Source organism: Salmo salar, chromosome 25 (assembly GCF_965601325.2).
Source record: "Salmo salar chromosome 25, fSalSal1, whole genome shotgun sequence".
NCBI classification, from domain to species: Eukaryota; Metazoa; Chordata; class Actinopteri; order Salmoniformes; family Salmonidae; genus Salmo; species Salmo salar.
Window position 1 is genome coordinate 51065592 of NC_138315.1, and position 15730 is coordinate 51081321.

At 39.2% G+C, this 15730-nt stretch overlaps 1 protein-coding gene across 1 annotated transcript; it reads left to right on the top strand.

Moving 5' to 3' along the window:
* Window positions 1-1389: 1389 nt before the first annotated feature.
* Window positions 1390-14700, top strand: zc3h15 (zinc finger CCCH-type containing 15). The gene is made up of 10 exons (XM_014174650.3): window positions 1390-1580; window positions 1903-2004; window positions 5009-5117; window positions 5668-5820; window positions 6035-6135; window positions 6766-6951; window positions 9030-9176; window positions 9955-10047; window positions 10638-10770; window positions 11166-14700. Exons 1-10 carry the CDS (start codon window positions 1497-1499, stop codon window positions 11330-11332), a joined length of 1275 nt encoding a protein of 424 aa, XP_014030125.1. The 5' UTR covers window positions 1390-1496; the 3' UTR covers window positions 11333-14700.
* Window positions 14701-15730: the final 1030 nt, after the last annotated feature.

The window sequence follows — 15730 nt, forward strand, 5'->3', positions numbered from 1 at the left end:
ATTACACCAGGGTTAATGGTGTATGAATTACACCAGGGTTAATGGTGTATGAATTACACCAGGGTTAATGTCTGTCTGTCTGTACTGAGGGTGCAACGATACAATAGTTACAATAGTTTTCCCACCATTCATTTTTCCCCAGAGGAGATTTTTTAGAAACACTTAAAATAAGGGCTTACCCTGACATGACGTTTTGATAAATCACTCAAGGACAAAGTGACTTTCATCAATATATTCGCCTGTATTTATCCTCCCCAAAATGAAACGCTAATTTGCGGCTAATGTGGCTATCATAAAGAACTACAAATACCATGATGATCTGGACGAGACTGCTAAATCGAGGCAAAGATAATAACCATTAACTACTGAGTAATGAATAAATCGGCATCATTTCTTTAAATTGACAATTCTGTTAACTGTCTTGTGCAAGTTTTACATTGACACAATACTTGTTAGTAAAGGTGTCAGCGAAAGATGATATGCAGGAGCATGCTGGGATTTGTAGTCTTGCACGGTGTCTACTTTGATGCTAATTAGCATTTTCAAATCTGATAGTATATACAGCAGAATATATTGATAAAACTGACCTTTTCCGAGAGAGAGATTTACATGGCTATCGAAATGTCACGCCATGGTAAGCCTACATGAAACACAGACCTTATTTTAAGTGTTTCTAAAATTCCCTTTGGGAAAAATGAATGGTGGAAAACTCTTGGAACCATTTCCCTGTTTGACCGCTAAGTTTTATGGGTATTATGACACCTCCACTGTGGGGCCCTATTTTGTTCAGACACATGCAAATATTCCATGATGGGAAAAATATGAATCTATATTAATGTGCCATTACAAATATTGTTGTGGGGAGGGAAACTATTTATTTACTGTAGGCTTTTAAGTTTCTAACCCTGTCTTTGCTACTACTTAAACGTAAATGACTACGATAGGTCATCGTTGTAAAATAAGAATGTGTTCTTTAGCTAACTTGCCTAGCTAAATAAAGGTAAATAATAATAATAATTGAAATGACTACACTAACGCCTCGATCCCACCGACTGTGATTTGCATTTTGGAAAACCAGAAAGCACATTCATTTCAGAGGGAACGATGCTTTTCGCCTTAAAGAGTGTTGAGTTGCAGAGGCAGTTGTAGTGCAAACATCGGTTTTCTCGAACGAATGCATCAAACGGTATGTGTTAAAAACGGTTTGACATAAATGGTAGCAGAAATTGAATGTTGTTGAACTTTTTTGTTGCACACATAACCAGATGACGCTGCGTCACAAATTTACCGCGTTACGACACTATTGGTGTGATCAAGGCGTAATCGGCGTAATACGCTGCGTTTCCTTCTGCCCGCTGTGCGCATGTGCGCATGCGCTAGTATCCATCCGACAGTATCTGCTGTGGTTAACCCGATTTGCTAACAATAGCAACAACATCACGTTTAATTAATTAGCGGCGGTTGGATTCATTTCTTTAACATTTAAAAAAAACGACATGCCTCCGAAGAAATCGGTCCAGGCATCAGGGGCAGCAGGTAGTAAGAAAACACAAGAGAAGAAGAAAGAAAAGATTATCGAGGTAAAATGTCAGGATATCAGGGTTAAGCTAACGTTAGCTAGTTGTTATGCAACAACTGCTAGCTAGCTGGTTCTCTTGTATTGCAATCTGTCTAGATACCAGCTAGTTAGTTAGCTAGCTAGTTAGCTACGTGTTTATTGATGAACGTCAAAACAGCTAGCTGACTATCACTGTTATTCAGGAGGCAGATCATACTTGGTTGATTGATCGCGTTATCCTGAGACATGGTTGAATCTTTTGGGAGTCATCTTGGGAGTCAATGTGTCATGTGTCAGGTAGTTAACTTAAATATGACCAGTCTGCTGATTTGTACGTTTACCAGGACAAGACATTTGGACTGAAGAACAAGAAAGGAGCAAAGCAGCAGAAGTTTATCAAAACTGTCACTCATCAAGTCAAGTATGGACAGCAGAACGCACGACAGGTGGGGAAACTAGCTAGATACTTTTACTTGGCCTAACTACAGTGGCTTGCACATGTATTCACCCCCATTGGCATTTTCCTATTTTGTTGCCTTATAACCTGGAATTAAAATATAATTTTTTGGAGGGGGTTGTATCATTTGATTTACACAACCAGCCTACCATTTTGAAGATGCAAAATATTTTTGGGTGAAACAAACAAGAAATAAGACAAAAAAACTGAACTTGAGCGTGCATAACTTTTTTAATTTTTTTATATTTTTTTCACCTTTATTTAACCAGGTAGGCAAGTTGAGAACAAGTTCTCATTTACAATTGCGACCTGGCCAAGATAAAGCAAAGCAGTTCGACACATACAACAACACAGAGTTACACATGGAGTAAAACAAACATACAGTCAATAATACAGTAGAAAAATAAGTCTATATACAATGTGAGCAAATGAGGTGAGATAAGGGAGGTAAAGGCAAAAAAGTCCATGGTGGCAAAGTAAATACAATATAGCAAGTAAAACACTGGAATGGTAGATTTGTAGTGGAAGAAAGTGCAAAGTACAAATAGAAATAATGGGGTGAAAAGGAGCAAAATAAATAAATACAGTAGGGGAAGAGGTAGTAGTTTGGGCTAAATGTATAGATGGGCTATGTACAGGTGCAGTGATCTGTGAGCTGCTCTGACAGTTGGTGCTTAAAGCTAGTGAGGGAGATAAGTGTTTCCAGTTTCAGAGATTTTTGTAGTTCGTTCCAGTCATTGGCAGCAGAGAACTGGAAGGAGAGACGACCAAAGGAGGAGTTGGCTTTAGGGGTGACCAGAGAGATATACCTGCTGGAGCACGTGCTACAGGTGGGTGCTGCTATGGTGACCAGTGAGCTGAGATAAGGGGGGACTTTACCTAGCAGGGTCTTGTAGATGACCTGGAGCCAGTGGGTTTGGCAACGAGTATGAAGCGAGGGCCAGCCAACGAGAGCGTACAGGTCGCAGTGGTGGGTAGTATATGGTGACAAAATGGATGGCACTGTGATAGACTGCATCCAGTTTGCTGAGTAGAGTGTTGGAGGCTATTTTGTAAATGACATCGCCGAAGTCGAGGATCGGTAGGATGGTCAGTTTTACGAGGGTATGTTTGGCAGCATGAGTGAAGGATGCTTTGTTGCGAAATAGGAAGCTGATTCTAGATTTAACTTTGGATTGGAGATGCTTAATATGAGTCTGTAAGGAGAGTTTACAGTCTAACCAGACACCTAGGTATTTGTAGTTGTCCACATATTCATTTTACATTTACATTTTAGTCATTTAGCAGACGCTCTTATCCAGAGCGACTTACAGTAGTGAATGCATACATTTCATACTTCTTTTTTTTTCGTACTGGTCCCCCTAAGTCAGAGTAGTGATGCTGGATGGGCAGGCAGTGATCGGTTGAAGAGCATGCATTTAGTTTTACTTGTATTTAAGTGCAGTTGGAGGCCACGGAAGGAGAGTTGTATGGCATTGAAGCTCGTATAACTATTCACCCCCCCAAAGTCAATACCTTGTTAGAGCCACCTTTTGCAGCAATTACAGTTTCAAGTCTCTTGGGGTATGTCTCTATAAGCTTGACACATCATTCTTCAAGGCAAAACTGCTCCAGCTGCTTCAAGTTGGATGGGTTCCACTGGTGTACAGCAATCTTTAAGTCATACCACAGATTCTCAATCGGATTGAGGTCTGGGCTTTGACTAGGCCATTCCAAGACATTTAAATGTTTCCCCTTAAACCACTTGAGTGTTGCCCATAGCAGTCATTGTCCTGCTGGATCATTGGGTCATTTTCCTGCTGGAAGGTGAACCTCTCTCCCAGTCTCAAATCTCTGGAAGACTGAAACATGTTTCCTTCAAGAATTTCCCTGTATTTAGCACCATCATTCCTTCAATTCTGACCAGTTTCCCAGTCCCTGCCGATGAAAAACATTCCCACAGCATGATGCTGCCACCACCATGGTTCACTGTGGGGATGGTGTTCTCGGTGTGATGAGAGGTATTAGGTTTGCACCAGACATAGTGTTTTCCTTGATGGCCAAAAAGCTCAATTTTAGTAACATCTGACCAGAGTACCTTTTTCCATATGTTTGGGGAGTCTCCCACATGCCTTTTGGCGAACACCAAACATGTTTGATAATTTTTTTCTTTAAATATGGACTTTTTCCTGCCACTCCTCCATAAAGCCCAGCTCTGTGGAGAGTACAGCTTAAAGTGGTCCTATGGACAGATACTCCAGTCTCCACTGTGGACCTTTGCAGCTCCTTCAGGGCTATCTTTGGTCTCTTTGTTGCCTCTCTGATTAATGCCCTCCTTGCCTGGTCTGTGAGTTTTGGTGGGCGGCCCTCTCTTGGCAGGTTTGTTGTGGTGCCATATTCTTTCCATTTTTTAATAATGGATTTAATGTTGCTCCGTGGGATGTTCAAAGTTTCAGGTATTTTTTTATAACCCAACCCTGATCTGTACTTCTCCACAACTTTGTCCCTGACCTGTTGTGCTTGCTTGGTGGTGTTGCAGACTCTGGGGCCTTTCAGAACAGGTGTATATATACAGAGATCATGTGACAGATCATGTGACACTTAGATTGCACACAGGTGGACTTTATTTTACTAATTATGTGTCTTCTGAAGGTAATTGGTTGCACCAGATCTTATTTAGGGGCTTCATAGCAAAGGGGGTGAATACATATGCACACACCACTTTTTTGTTATTATTTTTTATTTTTCGAAACAAGTTATTTTCTTAATTTCACTTTACCAATTTGGACTATTTTGTGTATGTCCATTACATGAAATCCAAATAAAAATCAATTTAAATTACAGGTTGTAATGCAACAAAATAGGGGGGAAAAAAAACACTAAGGGGGGATGAATACTTTTGCAAGGCATTGTAGCTCCTGCCCCCGATATTACTTTTGGTGTGACTGGATCTTTGTGTCCCAACCCATCCGGTCTAATGCACTTCAATGTGTGTCTGTGCGTGATGTTATCAGGTTGCAGCTGCTGAAGGCGATAAGAATAAGAAGATCGACAAGAAGAAGGAGATGGAAGAGTTGAATGAGCTTTTCAAGCCTGTTGTGGCTGCACAGAAAGTCGCCAAAGGTACTGGGACTATTTATGATGGAGTGATTAGAATTCTTGGCAGTGTTGTAAAAAAAAAAAGTCAAATAGGCCTACATTATTTTCAAATTGACCCTCACACCCCTCCATACCTTAGTTGTAAAACGACATAACTGCCTCTCATTCTCTTAAAGTCAATGGTACGTCATTGAAGTTAGAGGGAAAGGGGGGGATACCTAGTCAGTTGTCCAACTGAATGTATTCAACTGAAAATGTGTCTTTATTTAACCCAACCCCTCTGAATCAGAGAGGTGCGGGGGGGGGGGGGGGGGGCTGCCATAATCAACATTGGCGCCCTGTGGAACAGTGAGTTAACTGCCTTGCTCAGGAGCAGAACAACATAAGTTTTACCTTGTCAGCTCGGGGGATTCGATCCAGCAACCTTCCGGTTACTGGCCCAACGCTCTAACCACTAGGCTACCTGAGGGTCCATGAGAAAGGCAACAGTATATTAACCTCATGTATTATTATTATTATTATTATTATTATTATTTCATTTTCTCTCCCCATGTCTCCTAATTCTTGTTGTCAGGTGTGGATCCCAAATCTGTGCTTTGTGCCTTCTTCAAGCAAGACCAGTGCACTAAGGGAGATAAGTGTAAGTTCTCCCATGACCTGACTCTTGAGAGGAAGTGTGAAAAGCGCAGTCTGTATGTCGATGGCAGAGACGAAGACCTGGAAAAGGGTAAGCGTGTTTTCTCTATGATTACAATTATAGGCTTGTTGACGCCATTTTGTAGCTTAACCTTGTTTTCGTAGTAAATGATGTTATAACTATGCATATGTCATCAGGTTTGTGCCTGACATGCTGCCCACCACAGTTTCAGGGATGAACTTATCTGCACTTTGATGATTGTTCGTTGTGATGCGAAATGTTATGTATTTTCAATCTGTTATAGACACCATGGACAACTGGGATGAGAAGAAGCTTGAGGAGGTCGTCAATAAGAAACATGGAGAGGCAGAGATGAAGAAAGCCAAAAGTCAACAAACTCAGATTGTACGTATCAATAAACAAATTACTGGAAGGCTAAATATTATTACAATGCTTGTTGTTACATGCTTGTTGTTACGTGCTTGTTGTTACGTGCTTGTTGTTACGTGCTTGTTGTTACATGCTTGTTGTTACGTGCTTGTTGTTACGTGCTTGTTGTTACGTGCTTGTTGTTACGTGCTTGTTGTTACATACTTGTTGTTACATGCTTGTTGTTACATGCTTGTTGTTACATGCTTGTTGTTACATGCTTGTTGTTACGTGCTTGTTGTTACATGCTTGTTGTTACATGCTTGTTGTTACATGCTAGTTGTTACGTGCTTGTTCTTACGTGCTTGTTGTTACGTGCTTGTTGTTACGTGCTTGTTGTTACATGCTAGTTGTTACATGCTAGTTGTTACATGCTAGTTGTTACATGCTAGTTGTTACATGCTAGTTGTTACATGCTTGTTGTTACATACTTGTTGTTACATGCTTGTTAGTCCATAGAATGACCTATAGGATCTCTGTTAACCTACATATTGTTACATGTTACCTATTACAATGCTTGTTACATATTGTAACTAACAGTGTTTGTTATTGTTCCATTGCTTTGCTCTTCTACAAGGCGGACTGAAGTGATGTTTTCTCCCATAGGTTTGTAAGTACTTCCTGGATGCCATAGAGAACAACAAGTATGGTTGGTTCTGGGTCTGTCCCGGGGGAGGAGACAACTGTATGTACCGCCATGCTCTTCCTGCCGGGTTCATCCTCAGGAAGGACAAGACGAAAGAAGAGAATCTGGAGGAAGAGATCTCATTGGAGGAGCTGATCGAGAATGAGGTCAGTTGATTCATTCCCATAGAAACATAATCTATGTCATTCTATGTCTATGATCATTCCTAATGTACTAGAGTTGTGAAACATAATCTATGTCATTCTATGTCTAGGATCATTCCTAATGTACTAGAGTTGTGAAACATAATCTATGTCATTCTATGTCTATGATCATTCCTAATGTACTAGAGTTGTGAAACATAATCTATGTCATTCTATGTCTAGGATCTTTCCTAATGTACTAGAGTTGTGAAACATAATCTATGTCTAGGATCATTCCTAATGTACTAGAGTTGTGAAACATAATCTATGTCATTCTATGTCTAGGATCATTCCTAATGTACTAGAGTTGTGAAACATAATCTATGTCATTCTATGTCTAGGATCATTCCTAATGTACTAGAGTTGTGAAACATAATCTATGTCATTCTATGTCTAGGATCATTCCTAATGTACTAGAGTTGTGAAACATAATCTATGTCATTCTATGTCTAGGATCATTCCTAATGTACTAGAGTTGTGAAACATAATCTATGTCATTCTATGTCTAGGATCATTCCTAATGTACTAGAGTTGTGAAACATAATCTATGTCATTCTATGTCTAGGATCTTTCCTAATGTACTAGAGTTGTGAAACATAATCTATGTCATTCTATGTCTATGATCATTCCTAATGTACTAGAGTTGTGAAACATAATCTATGTCATTCTATGTCTAGGATCATTCCTAATGTACTAGAGTTGTGAAACATAATCTATGTCATTCTATGTCTAGGATCATTCCTAATGTACTAGAGTTGTGAAACATAATCTATGTCATTCTATGTCTAGGATCATTCCTAATGTACTAGAGTTGTGAAACATAATCTATGTCATTCTATGTCTAGGATCATTCCTAATGTACTAGAGTTGTGAAACATAATCTATGTCATTCTATGTCTAGGATCTTTCCTAATGTACTAGAGTTGTGAAACATAATCTATGTCATTCTATGTCTATGATCATTCCTAATGTACTAGAGTTGTGAAACATAATCTATGTCATTCTATGTCTAGGATCATTCCTAATGTACTAGAGTTGTGAAACATAATCTATGTCATTCTATGTCTAGGATCTTTCCTAATGTACTAGAGTTGTGAAACATAATCTATGTCATTCTATGTCTATGATCATTCCTAATGTACTAGAGTTGTGAAACATAATCTATGTCATTCTATGTCTATGATCATTCCTAATGTACTAGAGTTGTGAAACATAATCTATGTCTATGATCATTCCTAATGTACTAGAGTTGTGAAACATAATCTATGTCATTCTATGTCTAGGATCATTCCTAATGTACTAGAGTTGTGAAACATAATCTATGTCATTCTATGTCTAGGATCTTTCCTAATGTACTAGAGTTGTGAAACATAATCTATGTCATTCTATGTCTAGGATCATTCCTAATGTACTAGAGTTGTGAAACATAATCTATGTCATTCTATGTCTAGGATCATTCCTAATGTACTAGAGTTGTGAAACATAATCTATGTCATTCTATGTCTAGGATCATTCCTAATGTACTAGAGTTGTGAAACATAATCTATGTCATTCTATGTCTAGGATCTTTCCTAATGTACTAGAGTTGTGAAACATAATCTATGTCATTCTATGTCTAGGATCATTCCTAATGTACTAGAGTTGTGAAACATAATCTATGTCATTCTATGTCTAGGATCATTCCTAATGTACTAGAGTTGTGAAACATAATCTATGTCATTCTATGTCTAGGATCATTCCTAATGTACTAGAGTTGTGAAACATAATCTATGTCATTCTATGTCTAGGATCATTCCTAATGTACTAGAGTTGTGAAACATAATCTATGTCATTCTATGTCTAGGATCTTTCCTAATGTACTAGAGTTGTGAAGTAAATGTTGGTAAAACACTTTATGACCATTTTCATGAATAAAGCCTTCTAACCTCTTAGAAATGTTTACAAAAAAAATGTCATTATGTATTTATTCATAGTTTCTAAATGTCTGTGACAAAAAAAAAAAACAACACTTAATAACATTGTTAAATCATCTATATTTGCAGCGATCAGCCCTGGGTCCAAACGTCACCCGGATCAGTCTGGAAACGTTCCTGTCCTGGAAGAAGAGGAAGAGACAGGAGAGGATCGCTAAGGATGAGCAGGACATGGAGAGGAAGAGGGCTGATTTCTCAGCAGGCAGATCACTGGGGGTGAGTTGCTACTGGGTTTATTGTTATTTGAGACAGGAGCAATAATAAAGTCTGGTACAGAAGCCTTGAGTATATCTAGCAGACTTTATTGGTTTCTGGGTCTCTCTCTTTTGTTTTTTTTAGCTCATGTTGATTCAGGTATTTGTAATGTACTGGTAAATAGAGTATTTACATGCCGTCTGTATGGCCTGGGAGGAAGGACAATATTTCAATATACACTGAAGCACATGAGCCACCTCCTTCTCCTACCACAGGGTGGTGACAAAACCCCTCGAATGAGATGTCCCGCCCTGAACATTGTCCTATACACTGAGTGTACAAAACATTAAGAACACCTGCTCCTTCCATGACATTGACTGAGCAGGTGAAAGCTATGATCCCTTATGGATGTCACCTGTTAAATCCACTTCATATCAGTGTAGATGAAGGGGAGGAGCCTTGAGACAATTGAGACATGGATTGTGTACGTGTGCCATTCAGAGGGTGAAGAGGGTGAAGACAAAATACTTAAGTGCCTTTGAACGGGGTATGGTAGTAGGTGCCAGGCGCACTGGCTTTTAACGCTCCACAAGCCAAATTGACACAACTGTAGGAAGCATTGGAGTCAACATGGGACAGCATCCCTGTGGAACGCTTTCGACACCTTGTAGAGTTCATGCCCCAACGAATTGAGGCTGTTCTGAGGGCAAAAGGGGGTGTAACTCAATCTTAGGAAGGTGTTCCTAATGTTTTGTCCAGTCAGTGTATTATGGTGTGAAAATGTCTCTCTCTCTTCCAGGTGAGTGGTCGTGAAGTGTTTGAGTTCCGCCCCGACCTGGTTGATGACGATGATGAAGAGGCAGATGATACCAAGGGCGATGATGGTGATGAGGTAAATTTACTGTTAGATGGGATGACAGATTAAATTAAATACCAAAGTTATAATATAATGAAGTGTAATGTTACTTTGAAAATAGAGATGTTTATATGTAGTTCTACAACTCTTACGACTCCTTGTTTTTGTTTTCTGTATTGTCCTGAATGGTCATTTGGTTTTAATAGGTAGATTAGTATCATATATATATATATGATACTAATCTACCTATGTATGTATATATATACGTGTGTGTGTGTATATATATACACACACACACACACGTGTATATATACATACATACATACATACATACATACATACATACATACATACATACATACAAACACACATATATATATGTGTATGTATGTATATATATATATATGTGTGTGTGTGTGTGTGTATATATACACACACACACGTATATATGTATGTATATATATATGTGTGTGTGTGTGTGTGTGTGTGTGTGTGTGTGTGTGTGTGTATATATATATATATACACACACACACACGTGTATATATATACATACATACATACATACATACATACATACATACACACATACACATATATAATGTTCAAATCTATGCTTCTCTGACAGGTAGTGGATACTGAAGACTTCCTGGACATTGATGTGGCCAGGTTTATTCCTAAAGAGGTGGATAACACTGGGATCACAGTGGCGTCAGCAGATCGGTTCCCTGCCAGACCTCGACCCACTAAGGACACAGATGGTGAGCAATGCCTGGCTAGTCTGTTTCTACAGGATGTCTGTCCGTCCAACAGTTTGAAAACCTTCTGTTGCTTTTCTACAAGATGTCTGTCCGTCTAAAAGTTTCCATCAGAGAAACTGTACTACTCATTTCCTGTTGTGATCATTTTATCTGACCAGGCATAGTCAGGTTGGGCGGAGCGGGAGTTCTGCTGGTTTCAATTATCACTTCATCCACTGATATTGTTGGCACATGGCCTGGTGTCTGTTCAGGAGAGTGCAACGTTACAGAACTTTCAGATAGAAATGTATAGTATAGATCATGTTTAAATAGGGGACTGTCAACAAAAAATAATTGTTTTTTGACGGTTTCAAATCGCTGAATAAATCCCTCTGCTGCTCTTCTCCTCCATACAGACAAACTGAGTGAGGCTTGTGGTGGAGAGGTGGAGGAGAACGGAGTGAACGGAGAGGGGGACACGGAGGAGGACACGGAGGATGTCCCTGTAGACGAGAACCTGTTCAATGGAGAAGATCTGGACGAGGTAGAGGAGGAGCTCGACACGCTGGATCTGGACCAATAAGACAAGGGCTGAATTTAACTGAATCGGCTCGTTTGAATTGAATCAAATAGAAATCTGCTCGTTTGAATTGAATCAAATAGAAATCTGCTCGTTTGAATTGAATCAAATAGAAATCTGCTCGTTTGAATTGAATCAAATAGAAATCGGCTCATTTGAATTTGAGAATCAACTTATTTGTATTGAATTGTCTCTTTTTTTGAGTTTGGGCGGCTCATTCCATGGACAACGGTACAAAAGGCTTAAAAGTGAATGATGATGTTCCACAATAACAATAACGACCTCACCGTGGGAATCTCACAGCCCTCTTTGTTCCTCAGCCTGCCATCCATAAGACAAAGATCCTTTCTCCAGCAGAGCTATCAGAGGAGTAAATGTTGGCAACTCTACAAACTCTGTTATCCTCCTTTTACAAATGAATGTTTTTTTTTTTGTTTTTTTTTCTTAAATGCGTCTGACTGTCTGCCACTCAGAAATCCCAGTTAATAACAGGAGATTCTTATTTTTATGTGCTGATCTGCCATGTCTATTCCTTCATACGACTTTAATTTAAACCTGATCAGAAGTCAGTGGGAATGTTTTCTAAATGAAATATTTATTGGGTTGGTTATATTGATTTGAGTATTTTTATTCATGTAAATGCAAGGTATTTTACTCCTTGTGATTTTGATTCGGTGTTAATAAGTTGTAATCATGGCCTAAATAGTTGACTGAGTGTTTTATAAATACTGGCTTTTCTGACGGCTTCATTTAAATGTATACGGTAACACTATTTATCTGGAATTATTCGGTTAATACTGAACTTCCTCCCCTTTTAAATGTGTCTTTGTGTCATTCATGCTTAATTAGAAAATACAAAGTAAGGTTACAGAGATATCATTGGGACTTCACATATTAATTATGTTTAAATGAATTTGCATGCCTGTATCAGGATAGGAATGTATAGGACGTTTGTGTGTGTGTGTGTGTATATATATATATATATGGTGAATGAATATGTAGAGGATTCTAGAAGACGTAGTGAAAGACAGACAGGGGAATGGGTAAAACGGGTTCTAGAAGACGTAGTGAAAGACAACAGGGGAATGGGTAAAACGGGTTCTAGAAGACGTAGTGAAAGACAACAGGGGAATGGGTAAAACGGGTTCTAGAAGACATAGTGAAAGGGCCTGGCATCATTACCCCTGGCATCTATACTATAGTAGGGCTTGGCATCATTACCCCTGGCATCTATACTATAGTAGGGCCTGGCATCATTACCCCTGGCATCTATACTATAGTAGGGCTTGGCATCATTACCCCTGGCATCTATACTATAGTAGGGCTTGGCATCATTACCCCTGGCATCTATACTATAGTAGGGCTTGGCATCATTACCCCTGGCATCTATACTATAGTAGGGCCTGGCATCATTACCCCTGGCATCTATACTATAGTAGGGCTTGGCATCATTACCCCTGGCATCTATACTATAGTAGGGCTTGGCATCATTACCCCTGGCATCTATACTATAGTAGGGCCTGGCATCATTACCCCTGGCATCATTACCCCTGGCATCTATACTATAGTAGGGCCTGGCATCATTACCCCTGGCATCTATACTATAGTAGGGCCTGGCATCATTACCCCTGGCATCTATACTATAGTAGGGCTTGGCATCATTACCCCTGGCATCTATACTATAGTAGGGCCTGGCATCATTACCCCTGGCATCTATACTATAGTAGGGCTTGGCATCATTACCCCTGGCATCTATACTATAGTAGGGCTTGGCATCATTACCCCTGGCATCTATACTATAGTAGGGCTTGGCATCATTACCCCTGGCATCTATACTATAGTAGGGCCTGGCATCATTACCCCTGGCATCTATACTATAGTAGGGCTTGGCATCATTACCCCTGGCATCTATACTATAGTAGGGCTTGGCATCATTACCCCTGGCATTTATCCTATCATCCTGTGATAATGCCCTTTGAAATTGGCGGTTCACTAGTCTTTTGTCATTAGGAAATGTACCCATGCAGTCAGTCAAAGTCCAGCACAATCATTGGCCAGTGCCCCAAACGGCACCCCATTCCTTTTATAGTGTACTACTTTTGACCAGAGCCCTATTTCTAACCAGGGCCCATAGGCCTCTGGTCTAAAGTAGTGCAATATATAGGGAATAGGGTGCCATATGAGACGCAACCATCGAATGGATTCATGCTGAGTCACATGGTCAGATAAACCCCACAGCCTCATGCATGACTGGCCTGGGCCACAATACAAAAGACAGATTGTCTTTTCAATGACAAGGAAAAGCCCACACTCATTTTAATCTGTAAATACTGTCATCGTTGGCGGGGCTGAGGCTCAGTCAGACGTGCTGCCTGCAACAATATTTTCAGGAAATAATAAACCTTTCTAAATTTTTAATAACTTTTAACTCATTTAGCATTTGTAGTCTTTTTTTTTTTACATTGCCTGTATGTAATAACTTCATGACAAACTACATGCCGCACATTAAACCACAGAGACTTAAACCTATATTATCTAGAGGAAAAGTTCCGACCAAATTCTCAAAATCTAATTTCTGCTATTCATCAATAACTTTGTGTCCTTTATGTTATCATTATCTCATATAGTTTGTATGTAAACAGTTAAAAATGTCTGTTAAATGTTTTCTTAAAGACAGTACTGTAATTCAATCATCTATAAAAGCAGAGGGCAGTGTCTGCCAAACACAACATATAAAATCAGTCAACATTCCTTTATACCTCCCCCCTGTCTTTCCTGACCCTTACATCTCTCCATCCCATCCCTCCTTTACTCACTCCATCTTCTTACACAGGATTTGACATTCCCAGGGGCTTTTTGCCACACATTCCTGTGAGTTTACTTCATCGTAAACTGCCTCTGAGACTATTCTACCTCCCAAATAGCACACTATTCCCTATATAAGTGCACTACTTTTGACCCAGGACCCATAGTGCACTACTTTTAACCAGAGCCCTATGTTGGGAATATGATGCCATAGGGCACCGGTCAAAAGTAGTGGATGCAAGGGTGCTATTTGGGACGCAGTCTGTATGAGGCTGGATCAGACCAAATACGACCAAAATATCCCCAGCACTCATTAGTCATCTAGGATTTAAACAAGCTTTACCCAAATGACTCACAGCTATTACACAACAGGCTCTAACTAACTGCCATTGTGCTCACTGTGTCCAAAAATACTCTGGAGTGCTATTTGAGTGGAAAATGTATGTACTTTGTACAACTGAGATTGTATTTAATTTCTCTTGTCTCATTCGAGAATAAGGTAGGCTAACAAAATCATGACTTTGAAATGCCAAACTTGTACTAAAATAAATGAGGAATAACAAATACATGATTCTCCAGTAATTTGCTAATCATTAAGATTAAGAATTTCATTCATTCATTGTAAATCAGAGGTTCGTTCGACACTCATTCTCGTTGCTTCCATCACTTCTGGAGTGGATTGGATAAATGTTTTTCATGACAGTGTTTATCTGGCCCGGTTTACCCCGAGGGAGGAGTTTACACCAGGTGAAAAGTGAATGTGTTCGTTGTAAACCGGGCTGCCTCGAGGTTCCCCGCTTCAACTCGGCTAAAAACAAAAGTGACTTAATTAAGCACGTGTAGTGATCAGTGATGAGTAGGATTCTGTGTTTTCACATGCAAAGTGACTGTTTGAAAAGAGCGCTTCTCCCTCCCAGCTTTCGCCCATGACGTGCCGGGCCATTGCCCGGTTTAATCCAGACCAGTGGAATAGAACTCCCTCATTGACCCTTTCAAAGGAATTCTGATCTCTGATTTTGACAGACGGAGTTGATTCCAAAAAATGTCACGTGAAAATTCAAACGCGAGATTAGACCTCCATTCCGCCAACAATAATAAACAAGAATAAACAAGACTTAGCAAAAATAAAACCGTGACCTCGGCAATTTCACTTCAAAATAAATCTCCGGCAATGAAGAGGATAAAACAAAATAATAATACGAATGGGCGAAATTTGTAACATTTTATGAGGAAATGTTTAGAAGACAATATAAAAATAGGAATAAAAAAAAAAAAGTGAATTGCCTTAATAGCACAAATAACATTATAGCGTTGATATTGTTAACAGCATTAAAAGTCATGATAGTTGTCATGGTAACAGCGGTAATACAAACAACTAAACACGACTTATAATGCTACTATTAATAGTAACAGTAATAACATGAATAATATATTTAATTATAAATAATCAACTTTAGGAAACACTTTTAAATCCCATTGTTAATTAGCTCATTCATACTGCACGATGTTTCATGTGGGACATTTATATTGTTTCATATTGATTGTTTTTTGTGTCTGTACTCTTTATCTTTTATCTGCACTGTACACACTTCTCTG